At 42.0% G+C, this 17,391-nt stretch overlaps 1 protein-coding gene across 4 annotated transcripts in view; it reads left to right on the top strand.

Moving 5' to 3' along the window:
• The window catches only part of RNF144B (ring finger protein 144B), a 98,565-nt gene that overhangs the window by 73,863 nt on the left and 7,311 nt on the right, over window positions 1–17,391 (top strand). For all 4 annotated transcript variants that reach the window (XM_063325819.1, XM_063325821.1, XM_063325820.1 and 1 more), the window contains exons 3-6: window positions 782–886; window positions 9,204–9,264; window positions 14,826–15,030; window positions 16,193–16,337. In XM_063325819.1, coding sequence (XP_063181889.1) covers window positions 782–886; window positions 9,204–9,264; window positions 14,826–15,030; window positions 16,193–16,337 — 516 coding nt within the window. The remainder of the gene's footprint in view (window positions 1–781; window positions 887–9,203; window positions 9,265–14,825; window positions 15,031–16,192; window positions 16,338–17,391) is intronic.

The following is a 17,391-nucleotide window of genomic DNA, read 5'->3' as shown; positions in this document are numbered from 1 at the left end:
AAAGATTCTATAATATATGTTAAAAAGGCAAGCTGAATATATTTGAAACTGGCATGCCAAATAAGATGTGGGGAGAACAGAGAACAGAGCCTGCCATTTTTGTGTAATGAAACAATTGGGAAGCATTCATAAGAAGGCCTCCATACTGGAAATGGCCTTTGAACTCCTGCTTAATAGATTAGAGGCTAATGATAAATCATGGTAAACCATGGAAATTACCTGATCTCTGTGGGGGACTGGGGAAGGAGGGGAAGAACTGATAACTGCACATCTTCTAGGGCAGATTATAACCTCCTAACCGGGTTGTAAACCCCCTTTCCCTTTTATGAAGCTGAGAACAGAAGTCTCTTTCTTGTAAATGAGGTCTCCTAGAGTGGAAGCTGCTGGCTCAGAGTCTGAATTAAGAACACAGGAGGAAAAGACAAAAGAGCGAAGCTTGGTTAATTAGGATGAAAGGGGGATACTCCCCCCAATTAATCCCCCAATCCCAGTTTAGCAGAGTGTAGGGGTTGTTAGCACTGAAAGGTCTGACTTGCTGACTTAGGTAAACGCAATGCTCAGCAGATGAAGTCATGCATAATTAATTGTTCTTGGTTGCATTCTTTCCGATGTAATGACTTGTAGCATTCACGCTTATAATAACTGATGTTTTCTGTGTGCTGGAGCTTCAGGACAGCCAATTAAGGCAGTGGACGTGGTAGCTGTGCAGCATCTCTAGCATCTCTGTGTTACCAACATGTGGGCTATAACTTCTTTTTCTCTTTTCTTTATTTTTTTCTAGTGCCTAAAACGGTACGTGCAGCTGGCAATTCGAGAAGGTTGTGGTTCTCCTATCACATGTCCAGATGTGGTATGCTTGAAACATGGGACCCTACAAGAAGCAGAGGTATCAACACTTTTTTCATTCTCTCTCTTTTTCTTTTTTTTTTTTTTTAACATAAACCCCCCAGACTTCTTTATCTGCATAATAAATATGATCGTACACTTTTTCCTCCCTTTAATTACCTTTAATGAGCTTTTGGCAAGAAGCCTGCCTGACAAGAGGAACTAGAAACAAACAGATGTTTTTCAAGGGTTTTGCTCCTTTTTCCCTCCCTCTGTGCCTTGAGGAAAGGCTTATTTGGCATCCAGACAACCTCCCAATTACCCATGCAGGTGACTTAACCAGAATACCCTGTATCCCAGAATTGCTGAGCCTCCATTATGACTGTCAGTTAAATCAGATTTGATTAGACTGCAAACACTGAAATTCTTGTGCCTCTCTTAATTTAAGAGCAAAAACTCAAACTGAACGTATGCAATGCCATAATTTCTTCCTGTATGTTTATACTGGGCTGCAACAACCAATTTGCAGCCCAATATAAATATGCAAGACTCTGTATAGTGATACAGAAAGAAAGCTATCTGCACACAGCACTGGGTGGAAGCTGGTCTTAAGAGATATGAGAAGTGTCTTAATTCCCAAGGCAGAGATGGGAGAGGTTGAGAGCTCAGAAGCTACATGAGGTTTAGGCAGAGCTGTTCGCATGTCTGGCGTGTACGTGATCTCCCAGAGTAACTGGGAGGTTCAGTTTGAAAGTTGGAGGTGGAGAAACTGGAGGGAAATGACCTTCTTGGTCATTGCTTGGGACAACAGGGTTCAAGGGGACTGTAGATGACCCCTACCAGGCTGCCCGATGGCCTCCCAGCAATGCTCAAGCAGCCTCCTGCCTGACTTAGGACTGGTGTAAAATTTCCAAATTGGGCTTAGCGCCAAACCCATGACACGGGGAGGAGCTGTTGGCAGTGTGGCTGGAACCCTCATACGTGCCAGCTGTTCCGCGCATCTAGAAGGCCACGGAAAACTGGGAGAAAATCCAAGGTTGCCCTGCAGCTATTCTTGCTTGCTTGCTTTGCGAGCCAGGTAGGGCCCTGCTGGGCCTGGGAACACAAGCAGAAGAAAAAAAAAAAAAAAAAGTGGCGAAGGGTTTTTGGCTGGCTTTGTGCATTCTCTCTGCATTTATTTGCAGGGACAAAATCAAGGAGAATCAGATCTCCATCCCTGAACTGAGGAAAACCAGCTTATCTTCTGGGTGCCGTTGAGCCCTATATATACAACTGACATAACTGTGGCAGAAGTATATAATAATCCTATTCAAATGCAACCAGTGGCAATGCAATTCCCTATACCTAAAACCACCTTTTTCTCCAGAAAAAGTCAGGATCTCCCCTCCAGCGTGCCTTTGAAACACCGTGCTTAGCTGAATCAAGGCCTGGGAGTCGCAGCTATGTTTGTTATGGCGTGCAGGCATATGGTGGAGCTTTTCGTTGGCCGAATCCAGCTACTGTGGAAAGTAGCCAGCTGTTTCCCTTCCTCCGTTCTTGGGCACAGATACAGAGAGGGCGTAGCAATGTCCCTCCCACCCATTGCGCCAGATTGGAGGCAGCTAACCTTTATTGAAAATGTGTTTTTAAAATAAATCTAACAAATGATAGGAAAAATTCTGCTCTGTTAAGCTAGTCTTATGATGCTGTAGGAATTAGAGAGATATATTTCTCCTTAGTAAAGCAGGAGGGCACTCCAGGGCATGTATTAATGGACCATTAGCTTAATCCTTGGGTGCTTTTTGGGCTGAAGGCAGGATGACTAAACAGCCCAAATGTGCATTAGTGTCCCATGGATGAATGAATGTTCTGACGCTCCCTTTTGGCGATGCGTTTGAAACACAGACCTTCCCCTTGAAAAGCAAACAGGCCCCCAACCTGTTTAAAATGAACCACTTATGTATTTTACCAAGTACCTAGTTCTTTAGGGAAGAAATACCCCTAAAACCCCAGGAACAATAGAAAGATTAGATTGTCTCCGTTAATAATCTGAAAGATTATGTATGAGCACTCTGTATTCTTTTTTCTTCTCTACAAAGGCTGTTCCATGTGAAAATGTGGCCTTTAAAAGCTATTACTTAAAAAACAGTACCTTATTCAGATGGTAGAGAATGTATGGCTATTGTTTGGCATGGAAGTACTATTTAGAATTTCACTCTCTGAAACTTCTAAAAAGTATGAGCCTTCTGACCTCTGGAGGGTCTGAATGTTTGGTCTCTGGCTTCTAGCAGGAAAAGATTCCTCATCAGGACAGTGCCATGAGGAATGACATGTTGCCTGTGCCCAGGGGAGAGGGGAGATAAAAAAAAAGGTCTTTTTTTCTCCCCTGTGTTAACATGAGGGTTTTGAAAAAGTGTATTTTTCATGTCACGTCCATTTCAGCCTCTCCTGTGACTGACGTTTACCAGGTACCATTATTACAGTTTTGAGAAAAAGTAGCAGTTAAAACTGTCTTTGTCGTGGACATGGTGTTAAATTAGTTCCTATACTTTGGGCTAAATTGTGTCTAATTACGTTCGCAAACATGGTTGCTTTGTTTGCTTTTTAAATGCTTTTTGCCCTAGCCTGCACAAGGGAGATAAGGTGAACTTAGGCATAATTTGAAACGAAGGAAAGCCTTTTCATTGACTCCAGTGCATTTTGGATTGAGCTCTCTTCAATAAGGAAACTGAAAAAATAATAACAAAGCTTATAAGCAATTTATAACACATTATACCTATGAAGGTTCCTCTACTTCCCTCTCTCAAGCACCTTATTCAAGATACGTAACATTTGTTCAGTGCTTTCCAGTGGCCTATTTGTCTTCATCGTGAATTAAGTCTGTTTTGTCTTCTTGCTAAAATTCTTCGGAGTTTATCTAGTTTCGTACTAAACTATGAAAGCCTTTTCACAGCTCTTGCCTTGATTCTGAGACACGTGCTTCTTGTGTTGCGGTCGGGCAGCAGAGGGGGGCAAAAACTCTGGTTAACATTTTAAACGGGGAATAGAATGTCTTGTATGTCTCATAGAGAAATGAGCAAGTGTGAACGGTAGGAATGCGTCTCTCTCAAACAGTTGAATATTTCATCGGTGTTTGGGGAGTTAACTGCTTATTCATGGAGTACGCGAGATGTTGGGAGGTAAGGCTTTACTTTTGGTGAGCTAGAACATTGAGTCTTTCTGGACCTCAAAAAAAAATGTTCCAGGCTTTTATTCTTAAAAAACTTAAAATGAGAAGTCATTTGAACGAGAAAATTGTACGTTTCAGTACTTTGAAGATATGCTTTCTGAAACCCCTCTGTTTGGTCGTTTGTTTTTTGTTTTTTACTTTAATAAAATCTAGTTGAAACTGGTTGTGTTCCCCTGCAGTTTTTTTGAATTGACAAATAGTGCATTCAAACAGAAGGAATTGTTCCACTGGAGTGCTTGAAACCAAGTGAAATCCTAGGTCATATCTCGACCTGTTACATCAAGATAGCAGCTGCTTGTAGTATAGCTGGTTTTAGGCAGAAATAAATGGGTGTTGATGGTGGGAAGGCAATGGTTTTGGCTACAGAGTTAATTTCAAATAGCTGGTTACACACAAAAAAGGAAAGTTTAAAAGCAATCTTGTTAAACAAGATGTTTGTCCTTTCAAGCTCTAATAGTACAATAAACAAAGATGATTTGGATTCGTTCCTGGAAGCAGAAGGTAGAAGGAACATCTTATGTTAATACAGTTCTCTTCAACCATGCAGACTTCTTCTGTCTAGAATATTTCTGCCTCTCTTGGGAGTTTGCTCCATTGATTTAATTGGACCGGTTAATATCCCTAATCTAAATAAGGGGTAATTTATCATGGTTTGAAATGGTTTTACTTGGTGCAAATCCAATCACCAGTGTAAGCTATGAATCAGGGAAAGTCTCAACTAAATACGGGGATTTCTAATGTAGTACTTGCTTGGATAGTGTCTAGGGGAGTGTGCTTTGCTATTTCTGATTCCTCTCTTGTTTTGAAGGTTGTAACGTTGATGCCAAAGGTCCATGTATATATAATCTGATTTGGATTAAAACCATGCAGCAGGCGGTAAAGGAGATCCTGCTTTGGGTCTCCTTTTGGCTCTTGAGTTTGACAAGGAGAACTACCCCTTTGCATGCCGTGCAGATTCTGCTTATTGTCCCTCTGTCTGTGTAAATCCGTGATCTACACCAGTGCTAACCTGACAGAGGGTTGTCAGCGCTTTGTAAAGTGATGCTGAAATGGGACGGTGACCCAGATCTTAGAATTTGTAATTGCGTTATATTCCATACATAGCTGAACAAAAATCCCATTGGGAGTCAGTTTAAAATACCAGTTTTATTTTTAATTTGAAAATTGGTTTACATTTTGCTAGGGGTGATTGGAATGGTAAAATGAGGAGGAAGGTGAGAAAATGTTGCAGGCTGACCTATCTTTTTCAGGGTCAGAATTAAAATTTCTGTTCTAATTTACTTGGTTTTAAATAAATCCAAGGGCAGCAAATGAGAGAGTCTTCATTTTGTTTTTATTTGTCACTAAATAAGAGAAGAGCTCCTTAATGGAGAAAATGAATAAATTAATATTTCATGATGACTCTAACAAGCATGGTAGCTGATGAAGAAAGGAGTGGGCGTAATTTCTAACGATAAAGAGATCGAACTCCCATAGCCCTTTCAAAAGCAAAGCACAGCCCAAATTAAAACTATTTTGCCCTCCTTGCAAAACTAAACGGTGCCTCTGTGAGTGGGACTAAACTTTGCAAGCAACCGTCGCTGCTGCCAGCGCAGGATCTGCCCTTGCTGCGTATCTGCTGGAGCCAGAAAGGGAGAAGCACTTCTCCTGGTGAACTTTCCTCCCTCGGCATTATCGAGGTTTGATTCATACGGGTGTGAAAGGAAGTAAGATCTGTTCAGTTTTCTTGGTTGCCTCCTTGCTTCTCCCTTGAAAGCCTGAGAATAGGTGGAGTGGTGATTTTCCCTTTCCACTGTGGTAGCCAGTGTTTTAAAACAGGGGAGTTGTTCTTCCTTGGCTCCTGGTTACTGCACTGCCCGGGTTACAAGGAACAGTCCGCCCCTGTGTAAACCAAACCCAATTATTTCCGATCCTTTCATTTTCCTTCCTTTGCTCTTTTGTCTCCCGTAGTAATAGCACCCCTGGTTATCGTACCACGTTGGGCAATCTTTCTGGACACTTGGCAAAGGTCCAGCTGGAGCCTTTTCTGGTAGTGAGTCTTCAAAATTTTGCCTTTTTTTTTTTTTTCCATGGATATTTTTACTTCAGGTGAAAGCTGCTGTTCTCAGTGAGAGCTCTTACACGTTCTTGTGCTCTATGACAAGGGTACTCTTAACTGCAGAAGTTGCTTACAGTGTATAGAAAACCAGAATAATTATTTCGACTCCCAACAGTCTGATAAGTCTCAAATCAATGTCTTTTCAGGAGAGGAGAGTTCTTGCCTCTGATTTTCTTTGTAGGTTTTTACTGTTACCTTAACCTAGTATTAAAAAAAAAAAAAAAAAAGCCCTAAAACTTGTCCTGCAGCATTTCTTGCTGCATTAAATACTTTCTTAGCCTAGAATAAGAAACGTCTGCTTTCAGACGTGCTCGCAAGCTTTCTCGTTTGGCCCTTTGCTATCTGATGTGTTGCTGGTTTGCTTCCTCCCCAAATCTCCATCCTCTTGTCCAGCCTGGGGGTGTGCGAGGTTGTGCAGGGGAGGAGGTGTCAGGAGAGGAGGTGTTTGGGATGGGCTCCCGGGTGGGGATGGAGAAGTTGAGTGAAGATGAGCATTTAGACTCTGATGCCAAGTAGGAGGAGATAAACACCTAATCCCCTTACCGTGCTTAAGCGTAAATGAGATTAAAAGTTCACTGAGCAAAGGATTTGCTGTTTTTTGGGGGGCCCCAATACTCACGTTTCTTTCTTTGTTGGTTTTGTTTTGTTTTTTTTTTTGAGTTTGAACGTACAGCTTTTCTATGGCACTGAATTCAGGCAGCAGCAGGTTGTGCCTTCCTTTCCTCGTGCCTACAGATACTAAATCTGTGAGGGGCTTCAGCTCAGCACCTCTCAGGTCGACCTCCATGTGGGCGCTATCAGGAGCTGGTCTTTCAAAGCCTGGGGGAATCAGTGGCAGAGGTGACAAGCTGCCTGTGTCGGTGTCCGGAGCTGCAGGCAGGGAGGGGGCAGCTGAGCTGTGAGTAGGCTACGTAAGAAGAAGAGTGGAGCTGGGTGAAACTGGTGGGGAAGGCTGGCATGGTTAGATCAGGTTTTCAATAGGCGAAAGGGAAGCTTTCAGCACTGGCTCTGCTTCCTATTGAAATCTACAAGAAAACTCCTAACTCTGCTCCCACTGTAATCAAAAAGCTGGATTTTTATTACATGGGAAATTCTGGCCTCAATAGAACTGCCCTTGAAAAACTGTTTGTTAAAAGCAAGACCGAGCACAGAAAGACCCCAGACAACTAAACAATTCACTCAAGTGGCTCTTACAGCATTGAGCTGTTTTAATTCAGCTGCAACGAAGGGAAAATTTAAAGTAGTTGCCAATGCTCACCCAGCTAGAGAAAAGCAGATGACTCTCTGTGTTCCAAACCCTATTTAGATTTGAAGCTGCTCCGGGGAGGAGCGGGCAATACTGAAATGATGTGTCTTGTGGGTTTTATATAACTTTGTTGGTTGGCTTCATTCTTTGCTGAAGCTGCTGAACTTCACTTTTTTTTACTTGTTTGATTAAGTTATTATTTCTTTTCGAAGAGCGTTTCAGATGACTTCTGATGAACAGGTGAGAAGTTTCTCAGGAAGCTCTCTGTGTCTTTCGTCATATCAATGTAATATTGTTTAGCCATGCAAATACTTTCATATTAAAAATAATTTACAGCCTGAATTCAGAAACTGAATGAGGACAGCAATTTGACCCCAGGACTGACTTACTAGACCAAGGATATGTTTTGTAAAGATTTGTTGGTGTTTCACATTTTGATATTAAATCCTTTGATTTCTTCAACTGTAAAGTCTTTTAAGCATCTTTGAACACTTAAATCTTGACATCAGTTGGATTATTTTTTGTATGACATTGGTTTAGGTCAAAAAAATAATCCAAACGTCTGCTTCAAAATGCAAGTTTAATTCCAATTGATTTGAGATCTTAATAAAGCAATTTCAGATCTTATGATATACAAACGGATACATGATTTGCTTTTCTTTTTTCCTTCTAAAAAAGCAAATGTATTCACAGCGTGATACTGAATATACATTGATTTTTTTTGTCTTTGTATTTCTTCTCACATGAGTGCCGTATCACAAAACCCAGAAGGGCCAGTGTCCACTTCACTGAGGGCAAAATTTTGCCTTTTACAGTAGTTTGAAGGACTGTGGTGGGATATTGGATGTGAGGGTTGAGAGCCTTTCACTTTGAAGCTGTCGATTCTACACTGTCTCACAGTGCTTCAAATGATCAGGTTTTAGTATTAGTCTAGGTTTATTTTCAGTAAAAGGCAAAGACATTGAGGTAGCTGCAGAAAAACTTTTAGTGCTGGTACAATATTACAAATGGATTGGATAAAGAGAATTATCTCAGATTTTGAGTCCAACAAACAGTGGCTCCTGAAGTGTCCATGAAATTTCTTTTGAACCCCTCCTTATCCTTTATGCAGGTTTGCTTATTGGTTTTAAATAGGGTAATTGGTTTTCTTACGTAGACTGTTAATTGGAGATTAGAGGATTTAGCCTTTTAGGCTATTTTAATTATGGTAATGTGTAAAATATATCAGCAAAGCCTGTTTGTCATTCCAACTAAATTTGTTAACTTCAGTCTAGTTCCCAGTGGGGTGGTGTGTTCCAGGCAAATTCCAACAGCAGTGGCATTAACTGTCTTAGTCCAAAACCCATGAAGTGAATAAAAAATGGAAACCAGACTAGCTTTAAGTTTCTGAGAGCTAAGTGACCCCTGCCGTGAAGACTGGGAGACATGAATGAGGAATCATTCATTTGGGCTCTGTTCTTGTGCATGAGCAACAGGCTGCAGTCTCCAAGGCTGGCAAGCTGTCACCCTTCATTACATTAAACCAACATGAAATAAACCAAGAAGCCAGAAGTAAATACAGAATCCACAAAGAAGGCTTTCCTGTGCATGGTGAAGAAGATGTGGGCTGAACTACTGGGCTCTGTGGCTGAAATAGGAGAGGTCAAGAACTACTTTACATTTTGGGGAAGGAAGTCAAGGTACGGAAGAACATGGTGGTGAAAAGCAAGCAGGAAAAGAAGGTGGATTTGAGAGCCAGCTCAGGCATATAGAACAGGGTGCTTATTAATTTTTTTCAAGTCTCTGTGTTTCTAATGCTTTTTCTCTGTGTTTGTTTCTCATTTCAGATTGCCTGTTTGGTGCCTGTTGACCAGTTTCAGTTATACAAGAGGCTGAAGTTCGAAAGAGGTGTGAATCTTTTGGTTTCTATTACCTTCATTTTTAAAGCGTCAGTGGAGGCAGCAGTATTCTATACTGCAAAGACAAAGCCAGTTTGGTGAGTTAAGGAAGAGACTGAGAAGATGTCTTTGTTTTGAAATAGTTTAAGAGCAATCAGTAGGTCTGACTGTGTTCCACAGACAAATTTGAAATCATTTCAGTGGAGCAGAATCAGTAGAGTGGCATCATACTGAAATACCTTTTTTTTTTTTTTAACTCAAGCTTGTGGGCAACACTCTCGGATTGTGTGCCTGAGGCTCCGTCGTCCTTCCCACAGTGTGCTCATGCTGGGTCCTTGAGGTGGTGGTTGTACTGGTAGGAGTAGACAAGGTGCTAGAGGCTGGTGCAGGATCCTTTCATACATCCATACGGATCTTTAGAACTTCTGGGGGAGACAGACCTAGCTGTCTGATGGGAATTTTTGCAAACATCCCTGCAAGAGAGCTTTTCTTACATAGAAGCTGTATGCGTGTTCATCTAGTATTATTTTATTTTTTCCTGAGGACCCTTCATTACTGAGTAAGGCCTATTTGAAACTGAAGGTCTTACTGGGGCCAAGCTTTGGTACGCCATAGGTCAGCCTTCTGCTTCAGGAAGACAGTTCCTTGCCAAGGCTGAAGAAGAAACTTGCTAGTCAGAAAGATGAGGTCCCACATTGGTTTTAAAGACTAACACCAACTTGAAAGTCTCAGCTGAAAGTTGCAGTCTTTTTCAAAGAACTCACTCCGTGATCGTTTGCAGGGTAGTGTATCTGGGACTGATCTGCCCTGACTCTGCCTGCTTTCAAAGTTTCTTCAAAAGAAAGAAAGTACTCTTGCTTTCCATGCATGTTTAGATGCAGATAGATTGATGGATTGTGAATGTGTATGAAAATGCAGAGGCTCCTAAAAGTTAGGCACAGTAATGCACTTTAAAAGGTGGGCAGATAGAAGAACATATGGGTTTTTATAGAATGTCTTCTGGCATGAATCACGGTGAATGTCCATGAGGTAAAAACCCAGCAAAATTAGTATATTCAAGTATGCCCTAGAGTTCATGGATAGTTCGTTGTAGCTATGGTTTTCAGGCACTCAGGCCAAAAAAGAAAAAAAATCCCAAACCCTGCTTTCATTTTTTTATTCTTTTTTCCTATTTTACCTTCTTCTCATTTACGCTTAATTCCTTAGGAAGTCCCTCCTAAAGGCGGGGTGGTGGTTCATAAGCCAAGCAGTGGCTTGTGTACAGCCCTGGACAGTGGAAATGAGAGCTTGTTAAATCAGCGTATTAAAGGGTTAAGAAAGAGAACCATTCTCACAATGCATTAATCTGTTTTACGTAAAACCTTTTTTTAATTGAAGACTGTGAAACTAGTGATTTCCTGGTATCTCCTCCTCTATAACTAGCCAAAGCTGAACTTACGATCTTTTGTCCAACTCCCTTTTACATCTTTTTTTTTTTTTTTTTTTACTGTCTCCCACACACTGAAGCCTGGAACTTGCCTATTTTTTAAATCCTCCTTCCCTTTTCTTTCTCGCCTAAGTCTGACAAATCCTTCTCCACCTCCACTACCTTCTCTTCATTATGTTTCTAAGATCTGTCCTTTCTCCTTTATGATGAATAAAACTGGCATCCAAGTGGCAGGCTTAAAGACAGCCTTTTTGCCTTGCCTGTTTGCCCCAGCAGTAAATCCAGTTTACTGATGCTTGGGAACAATGTTTCCTGCTAACTGAAGCTCTGGCCTGGACACCAGCACTAATCCCAGCCCCAGCTGAGACCTTTTGCCTATCTTAGGTTGAGCGCTGCCCCCAAGGCTGACCTTTTTGGACTCATCAGTTGGACTTGGCTTATTAGCTTCTGCTGGCCTGAAGCTCTCTCTCAGACCTGACCCTAACCTGGCAAAGCCTGTTGTCATGGTTTGGGACCTGACTGATGCCAACACTGGCCTGACAGTCTTTTTCTGAAGCTAGCGATAAATATTGCTGATGGCACCTGCTGGGGCCGAATTCTGACACGGAATCTGCGCAGGGACTGCCGGCAGCTGAGACGTGTTCTGTGCCTTGTGTTTGTGTCAGCCCTGGTGCAACCTAGCCCCTTCCAAACCCAGCGCTGCGGAAAACCCAGGCCGCTACTGCCTAACTCTGCCCTCCCCTCCCTTAAAAACGGCAGATACTAGGGTGCCCTTCATGACTTTTGCTCTGACCAACAAAGCCCTTTATTCACACCCTTCAGCTTCGTATATTCAGGCCCTTCTCTCGGTTTTCTTCTGTTGAAATATGGGCTCTTTGCTTCAGCACCCTCTTTGCTTTACTAGAAATGCTAGAAATAAATAACCAGCTTCTTGGGTAAGTCAAAAGACTTGCTCCAGCTCTGTAGTCTTTGCTTACCGTTCTTCAAGTGATTGGTAAAGCCAATGCTTCTCACCCTTTCAGACATTTTCCATTGCGAGATGAATTTTAAGGAAAATTTTGAAGACCTGAAGGAGGACTTGTACATCCAAAAGCTATCTTCCCCATCTCTCATCTGTGCTAGCTATTTCAATAGAATATATTTCCTGCCCATTTCCTTGTTTTTTTTTAAAAAAACTGGACAGATAATACTGGGAGAAACAGCTGTGAGAAGTAATTGGTATGCAATTGTATATCTATATACACTTGCTTAGTTTAATAAGGAATGCACTGAAAATATTCTATCCTCTTGTGTTTTTTGTGTTCTTAGAATGCAAATGTTTTTTCAGCCTTAAACCCAAGCTTTCTTACATATCTGTAATTTCTCTGTGTCCAGACAGGACCTAGCTAGCCACAGAGCTTCCGTGCAGCATATTTTAATAGAAGAAACAGGAATTGCTGTGTGTGTCTTTAGGATGAGGTTGATGTGGTCATCACAAGTAACAAAAAATAGAGGAATAGGATGTGGTTAGGACATATGCATTCTATTTCTATTTCTGTGACAATTGCCCAGTCAGCCTATTGGTAGAACCTCCATTTTATGCCTGACCGAAAAGCAGTCCATTTTAAAAGGACGTGTTCTTAATATTCTGTGAAAGGCATGGGCTCATCTTTTCCACGGGTCCCTCTCCTGAGCCAGAAATTCTCCTTTCTTCAGGATGCTGCATTTCCCCTGTCTGCCTCCCACATCTCACCTGCTTGCCTGTGTGTTTTGTGAAAACTGGCCAGATCCCTATCCAGTACTGGCACTGTTTGGGAAGGCTTTCCTCCAGAGAAGGGGAGCGAGCGTGGCTGAACTGGCAGTGGGGAAGCAGGAGAAAGGCTTGGGAGAGAAATGGCCCTAACCGAAAGATGGAGCAGCTTGTCAGAGCCTCTCCTTTTTTTTGGCCGCTCCTTTTTAGTTTATTCTGGTTTAACTTGTACTCCATGGTAAACCAAACAGTATGAGACAGCATGGATTGCAAAACACCATCTGTAGGTTCTTTGTAAAATGGAGGAAATGGGAGCGGAGGGAGTTTCATCTCATGCATTACATCTTGCTGCAACAAATTTGTAAAAATCAGTAAGATTTACAGCCCAAGTCCCCTCCTGCCAATGATGTCAAAACCAGACATCCTGTCTTTCATCCAAAAACAGGATAGGAGAATTTAGGTTTCCAAAGTTGAGTATATTAAGCAGCTATCTGCAGGAACTAAACTTTATCTCATTTTAACTGCTGTTTAGCAACAGAAAGCACACAGAACCCACTGTGTGAAGACTTAAATGCAATAGCCAGTACTAGGCCATTGTCTTACCCAGTTCAGAGTTTCTTTTAAGAGACACCAAGGGAAGCTACAGAAATAACAGTTTCTCAGTCAGGACACGAATTTTTATAAGTAAGTAAAAATGTAAAATGGCTTGTGCTGCCCATCCATGTCTCTCTCTTCTCCCCAAAAATGAAGCTGCAAACTAGTTTGTTCTGGCTTCCATTCAGTAGAAAGCAAAATGTTTGTTTTGGGGGGCAAAGGAAGCACATGTAAAAGAATAAGAGGAAAGAAGAGAATTAGATTCATGAAGTGGCTGGAGGCAGATTGTACAGGTGTTTTGCTGGCACTGCCTAAATTATAGATGACAGCCTTTGCCATGGAGGTAGAAATTCTCCACATCTGTCAGAGCACTCTGACAGATACTTAAAAATTACCTGTGGTCCTGCAGCCAGCAGAGAGGATGATCATCTTTATGTGATTCCTCACTGTAAGTGTCCTGGACAAGCAGGAGGAAGGGATGGCTTTAAACAAACTGGAAGTTTTCAAGGTGAACTGGAAAAAAACTGAGTTTCTAGTGCGCGTTAGGTTGTGGAGGTTTGTGGGGTGTCCTTCTCCCCAGGTGTCCATGCATGAGTGTCTAAATGATTGAGAGCTTGGCGGAGGGAGGTGGGGGGGGAGAGTTTTACTACTTTGAACACATTTCTAGTTGTACACCTTCTAGTTTCTGGGTATCTGGACACTGAACTGATATCACTGTTTTTCATGCTGACCAGAGCATCTGCTAGATATCCATCCACCAGCCCCCTTCACTGTGCGCTACCAGCAACCTCCTGCAGAGGAACAGTACAGGCAGGGGGGTGTGCATAGGAGGAAGTGCCTTCAACTGTTTCAGCAAAATTTTCTAGAGAACATATGTCTGGGGCCCTTGTGCAGCCTTTTGTTTCAAGTGGGAACAGTATTTTATCTGTTGGAGGTACAGAAGAACATTGTAATGGCTTTTGACATCTCGCAGTCAGGGATTTCCACCTGTTCATGAGACATCCCTTCCATCTATTTATTTTCAGTGGTGGTATCAGAGAGCTCCCAGGGAAGGAGGGGCAGATAGCTCCTGCAGGAACAACAGCCCTTTTCTATGGAGACTTTGGAGGGTGGGAGTGTTTGGCTGCATCTCATGGACTTGAGCCAGTATAAAGCGTGCACACAATGGGCACCCCTAACAGTGAACGTGTTTCAGCTGGGTTTCTGTTGCAAGCCCAAATTCCTTGAATAAAGTTGGGGGGGTGAGAGGAAGAATCAACATTTATCATTCTCTGCCATGTGGTGATGTCTGTAACTCAGTGTGTCCCCCCCGAATCTTGCCTTCACTATTGTTGTAATCTGATAGTTGACAAATAATGATTGTATAATAAAGTGAATATTAATCAGAGTTTGTAGATATAGCGGAGGAAATAAGGCATGGAAAGTAACTTGATGTTAATTTAATGACAGTCCTTCTGTTATTTACATGAAAAATACCGCCTGGCTTGCACATTTGAAAGACATGGGACGGCCTAATGTTGCAAGACACGCACTTTTCAGCGAGCAGCACTTCTGTTTGCCTCTTGTATCTCCCTATAAAGCAAAGAATATGTCCCATGTCATGTATTGTCATTCTTGTGGTGCTTCCAGAGCAGCTGCTTTTGCAGAGCACAGCTGCAGACCTGCCTAAAGAAGAGGGGTGGGCCTGAATGCCCATGGGCATTGGGCACAGAGGGCTTCAGCTTCCACAGGCAGAATTGGGTCTCGCGTACCTAGACACATGTTGCTGGAATGAAAAGGGAACTGTATAAACAGCTTTATTTCTCCCCCTGTTACATTTCAGAAGTCCACTTGGACCCCGAGAGAACATGGTGCCCTGCAGCTGACTGCCAAACGGTGTGCCGTATTGCACCGAGCGAGGCAGGAGCGCCAGTGCCAACAGAGTGCCCAACTTGCCACCTGACGTTCTGCTCCTCTTGCAAGGAGGCATGGCACCCGCAGCGCCTATGCCAGGAAAACCAAACTACTCCAGTACCAACTGAGCAGGGGTAAGAGGGGAACCCACAGACACAACATGGTCTTTCAGTTACTTTTGGCATGGGGTGCTAGCTCTCTGCCTCATATTAGTTGCGTGTAATGGCTGCCTTCTAACATCTCGAGTGCATCTCTGAGACTTTTTATCTCTCCTGGTGTTTCCTAAATATAATTCCAGTCTAGATATTAGTTTAAATGATACATTTTATTTTTTAATACGTAATATTATGTGGCTGCTTACTGAACTTGTGATTCCACTGACACTTCTGAAAGGTGAAGCCTTCTAGGGCTTTGAATCTGCCTAAAGGCTTTGTTTGCCTGCTAGAATTAGGACTTGCGCCCATACAAAAATTTCAATACATTAATATTCTGGGATTCAAACTTTGCTTATACTATGATGAAGAAATCACCCCTGCTTAATATTTATGGGATCTCTGCATAGCTGAATCTTAACTCTTACACATAGTGGGTGTAAAATGTCCCATTTGGTGTGAGAAATCTGACTTATGCTCACTTTGCATAGGTGTAAACAACCTACAGATAAGGTTGCATAAAGCATTAATCTGCAGAAAAAAACCACTTTTGTGTTTAAATTATATAATGTCTGTGGCCATCCATCTTTGTTTTCAGAATCAGATTAAGTTCAGTCATGTGTTCGAGGTTTTCTATCATTTTTTGCAAGAAATGAAAGACTTAACTTAAAATGCAAGCTTTCTGCTTGCTAGAGACTTTATTGAATAGGAGTTACCTATTTTTCTTCTACAGGTTTGATCTTTGGCTTCGTGGGCTTTAAGGCTATTTCACTCAGGCAGGGACAATGCTATAAATTGCATAATCCAGTCCTATTAAACGAATGGTGCAAGCTGTCTTACGAAGTGTTAATTTTTAGTGCTCCAGGTGATACATTTGTGGGTATAGTGAGTCTTGGCTTTATTTAGTATACAAGTCTGAGGGAATGGAGTTTCGCTTTTACAAGATCTTACACCTAGTAGTGAGTATACTTCAGTGTATTGTACTTAATATGACAAGCTATATAACAAGCTTCACACATTAAGTGCATTAAGACAACAACGTTAGATGCTCTCTAAAGCAAGCACAGTACACATTAGGCAGTAGGGCTGAGTATCAACAGTAATTACGTTCACACTTCACTTTAATGTTTCCCTTCTCTTCTAGATCGCTTATTGGAACAGAGACAGAGGCACCAATTAAGCAGTGCCCAGTTTGTCGGATCTATATTGAGCGAAACGAGGGCTGTGCTCAGATGATGTGCAAGAACTGCAAGCACACATTTTGCTGGTACTGTCTACAGAACTTGGATGTAAGTGCTGCAGAAAAAAACACCTAGATAAAGCGTAATGGTGCTGAAGTTAGTTGGAGGCACTATACAAGCTCTCCACCAACTTGTTGATACCCTAGTGAACGGTTTAATTCCGCTTCTAACTTAATTTCTTTCTTCTCGTTCATCCAGTGCTTTTATTTATATCAACATCCTTTTTCCATAACGGATTATAGGCATGTCCCTGGGTGCCATCTTAGTTCTTTGAGGGAAGTGTGACAGACTGTCCCATTCTCTCCATTCCAGCACTACCTTCTCTGATTCCCTCTTCCAGTGCAGTAGCTAAAAATAGTTTGGTTGACAGCAAGGGAAATAAGTGTCTTCCACCTGCTCCAACTGCAAGGGTCACAGCCTGTCCAAAAAATGGTATGGTAGTGGGTGAAGGGGGTTGTTTCACAAGTGGGTGCATTAAAAGCTCATATGAACTGGGTCTCCTTTGCCAGTCCATCTTTAGTGCTGCGTTTGCTGAAGAGAATGATTAGTAGACTTGAGGATAAAAATGTTGGATTACGAAGTGCAGGTTGCTAGTTATTTCTCAAGCAATACCAACTAGTCTCAACACATGTGGACTTCAAGTCTCCTAGAAGGATTAAGAGGACAGGAAATAATGTGCTCGTGTATGTGTCAGCGTCCCTTTTTTTCCACAGTAACAACTCTGGGAATGTGAAAAGGATTTTACCAGCATTTGAAATAAAACGTTAGATGCTGCATGGCTTTTCTTTTCTCCTTTTTTGTACTCCATAGCCAGCAAGCAATGAAACTTCCTCATTCTTCATCCTTCCTTTTCTCAGTGTGCAGAACAGGTTTCGCTTAGCTTTATGTCCCATTTCTGTGTGTGTGAAAGTGCTTTTTTAACATGAGTCTTTTGGCTTGCCTCAGAGTATGACAGTACACAATGATTGCTTAACACCGTGCTAAACTGGAAGACTGTCAGATTCTCACAGACTCTGCAGACATGCTCTTACCAGTTTTTGTCAAAGGAGAAAGAAAAAAGAAACCGTAGTTGTGTGATTCAAATGTAGTTTTTCTACATATG

Source organism: Chroicocephalus ridibundus, chromosome 2, assembly GCF_963924245.1.
Source record: "Chroicocephalus ridibundus chromosome 2, bChrRid1.1, whole genome shotgun sequence".
In the NCBI taxonomy this organism is placed as follows: domain Eukaryota; kingdom Metazoa; phylum Chordata; class Aves; order Charadriiformes; family Laridae; genus Chroicocephalus; species Chroicocephalus ridibundus.
This window is presented reverse-complemented; position numbering and strand designations above follow the sequence as displayed.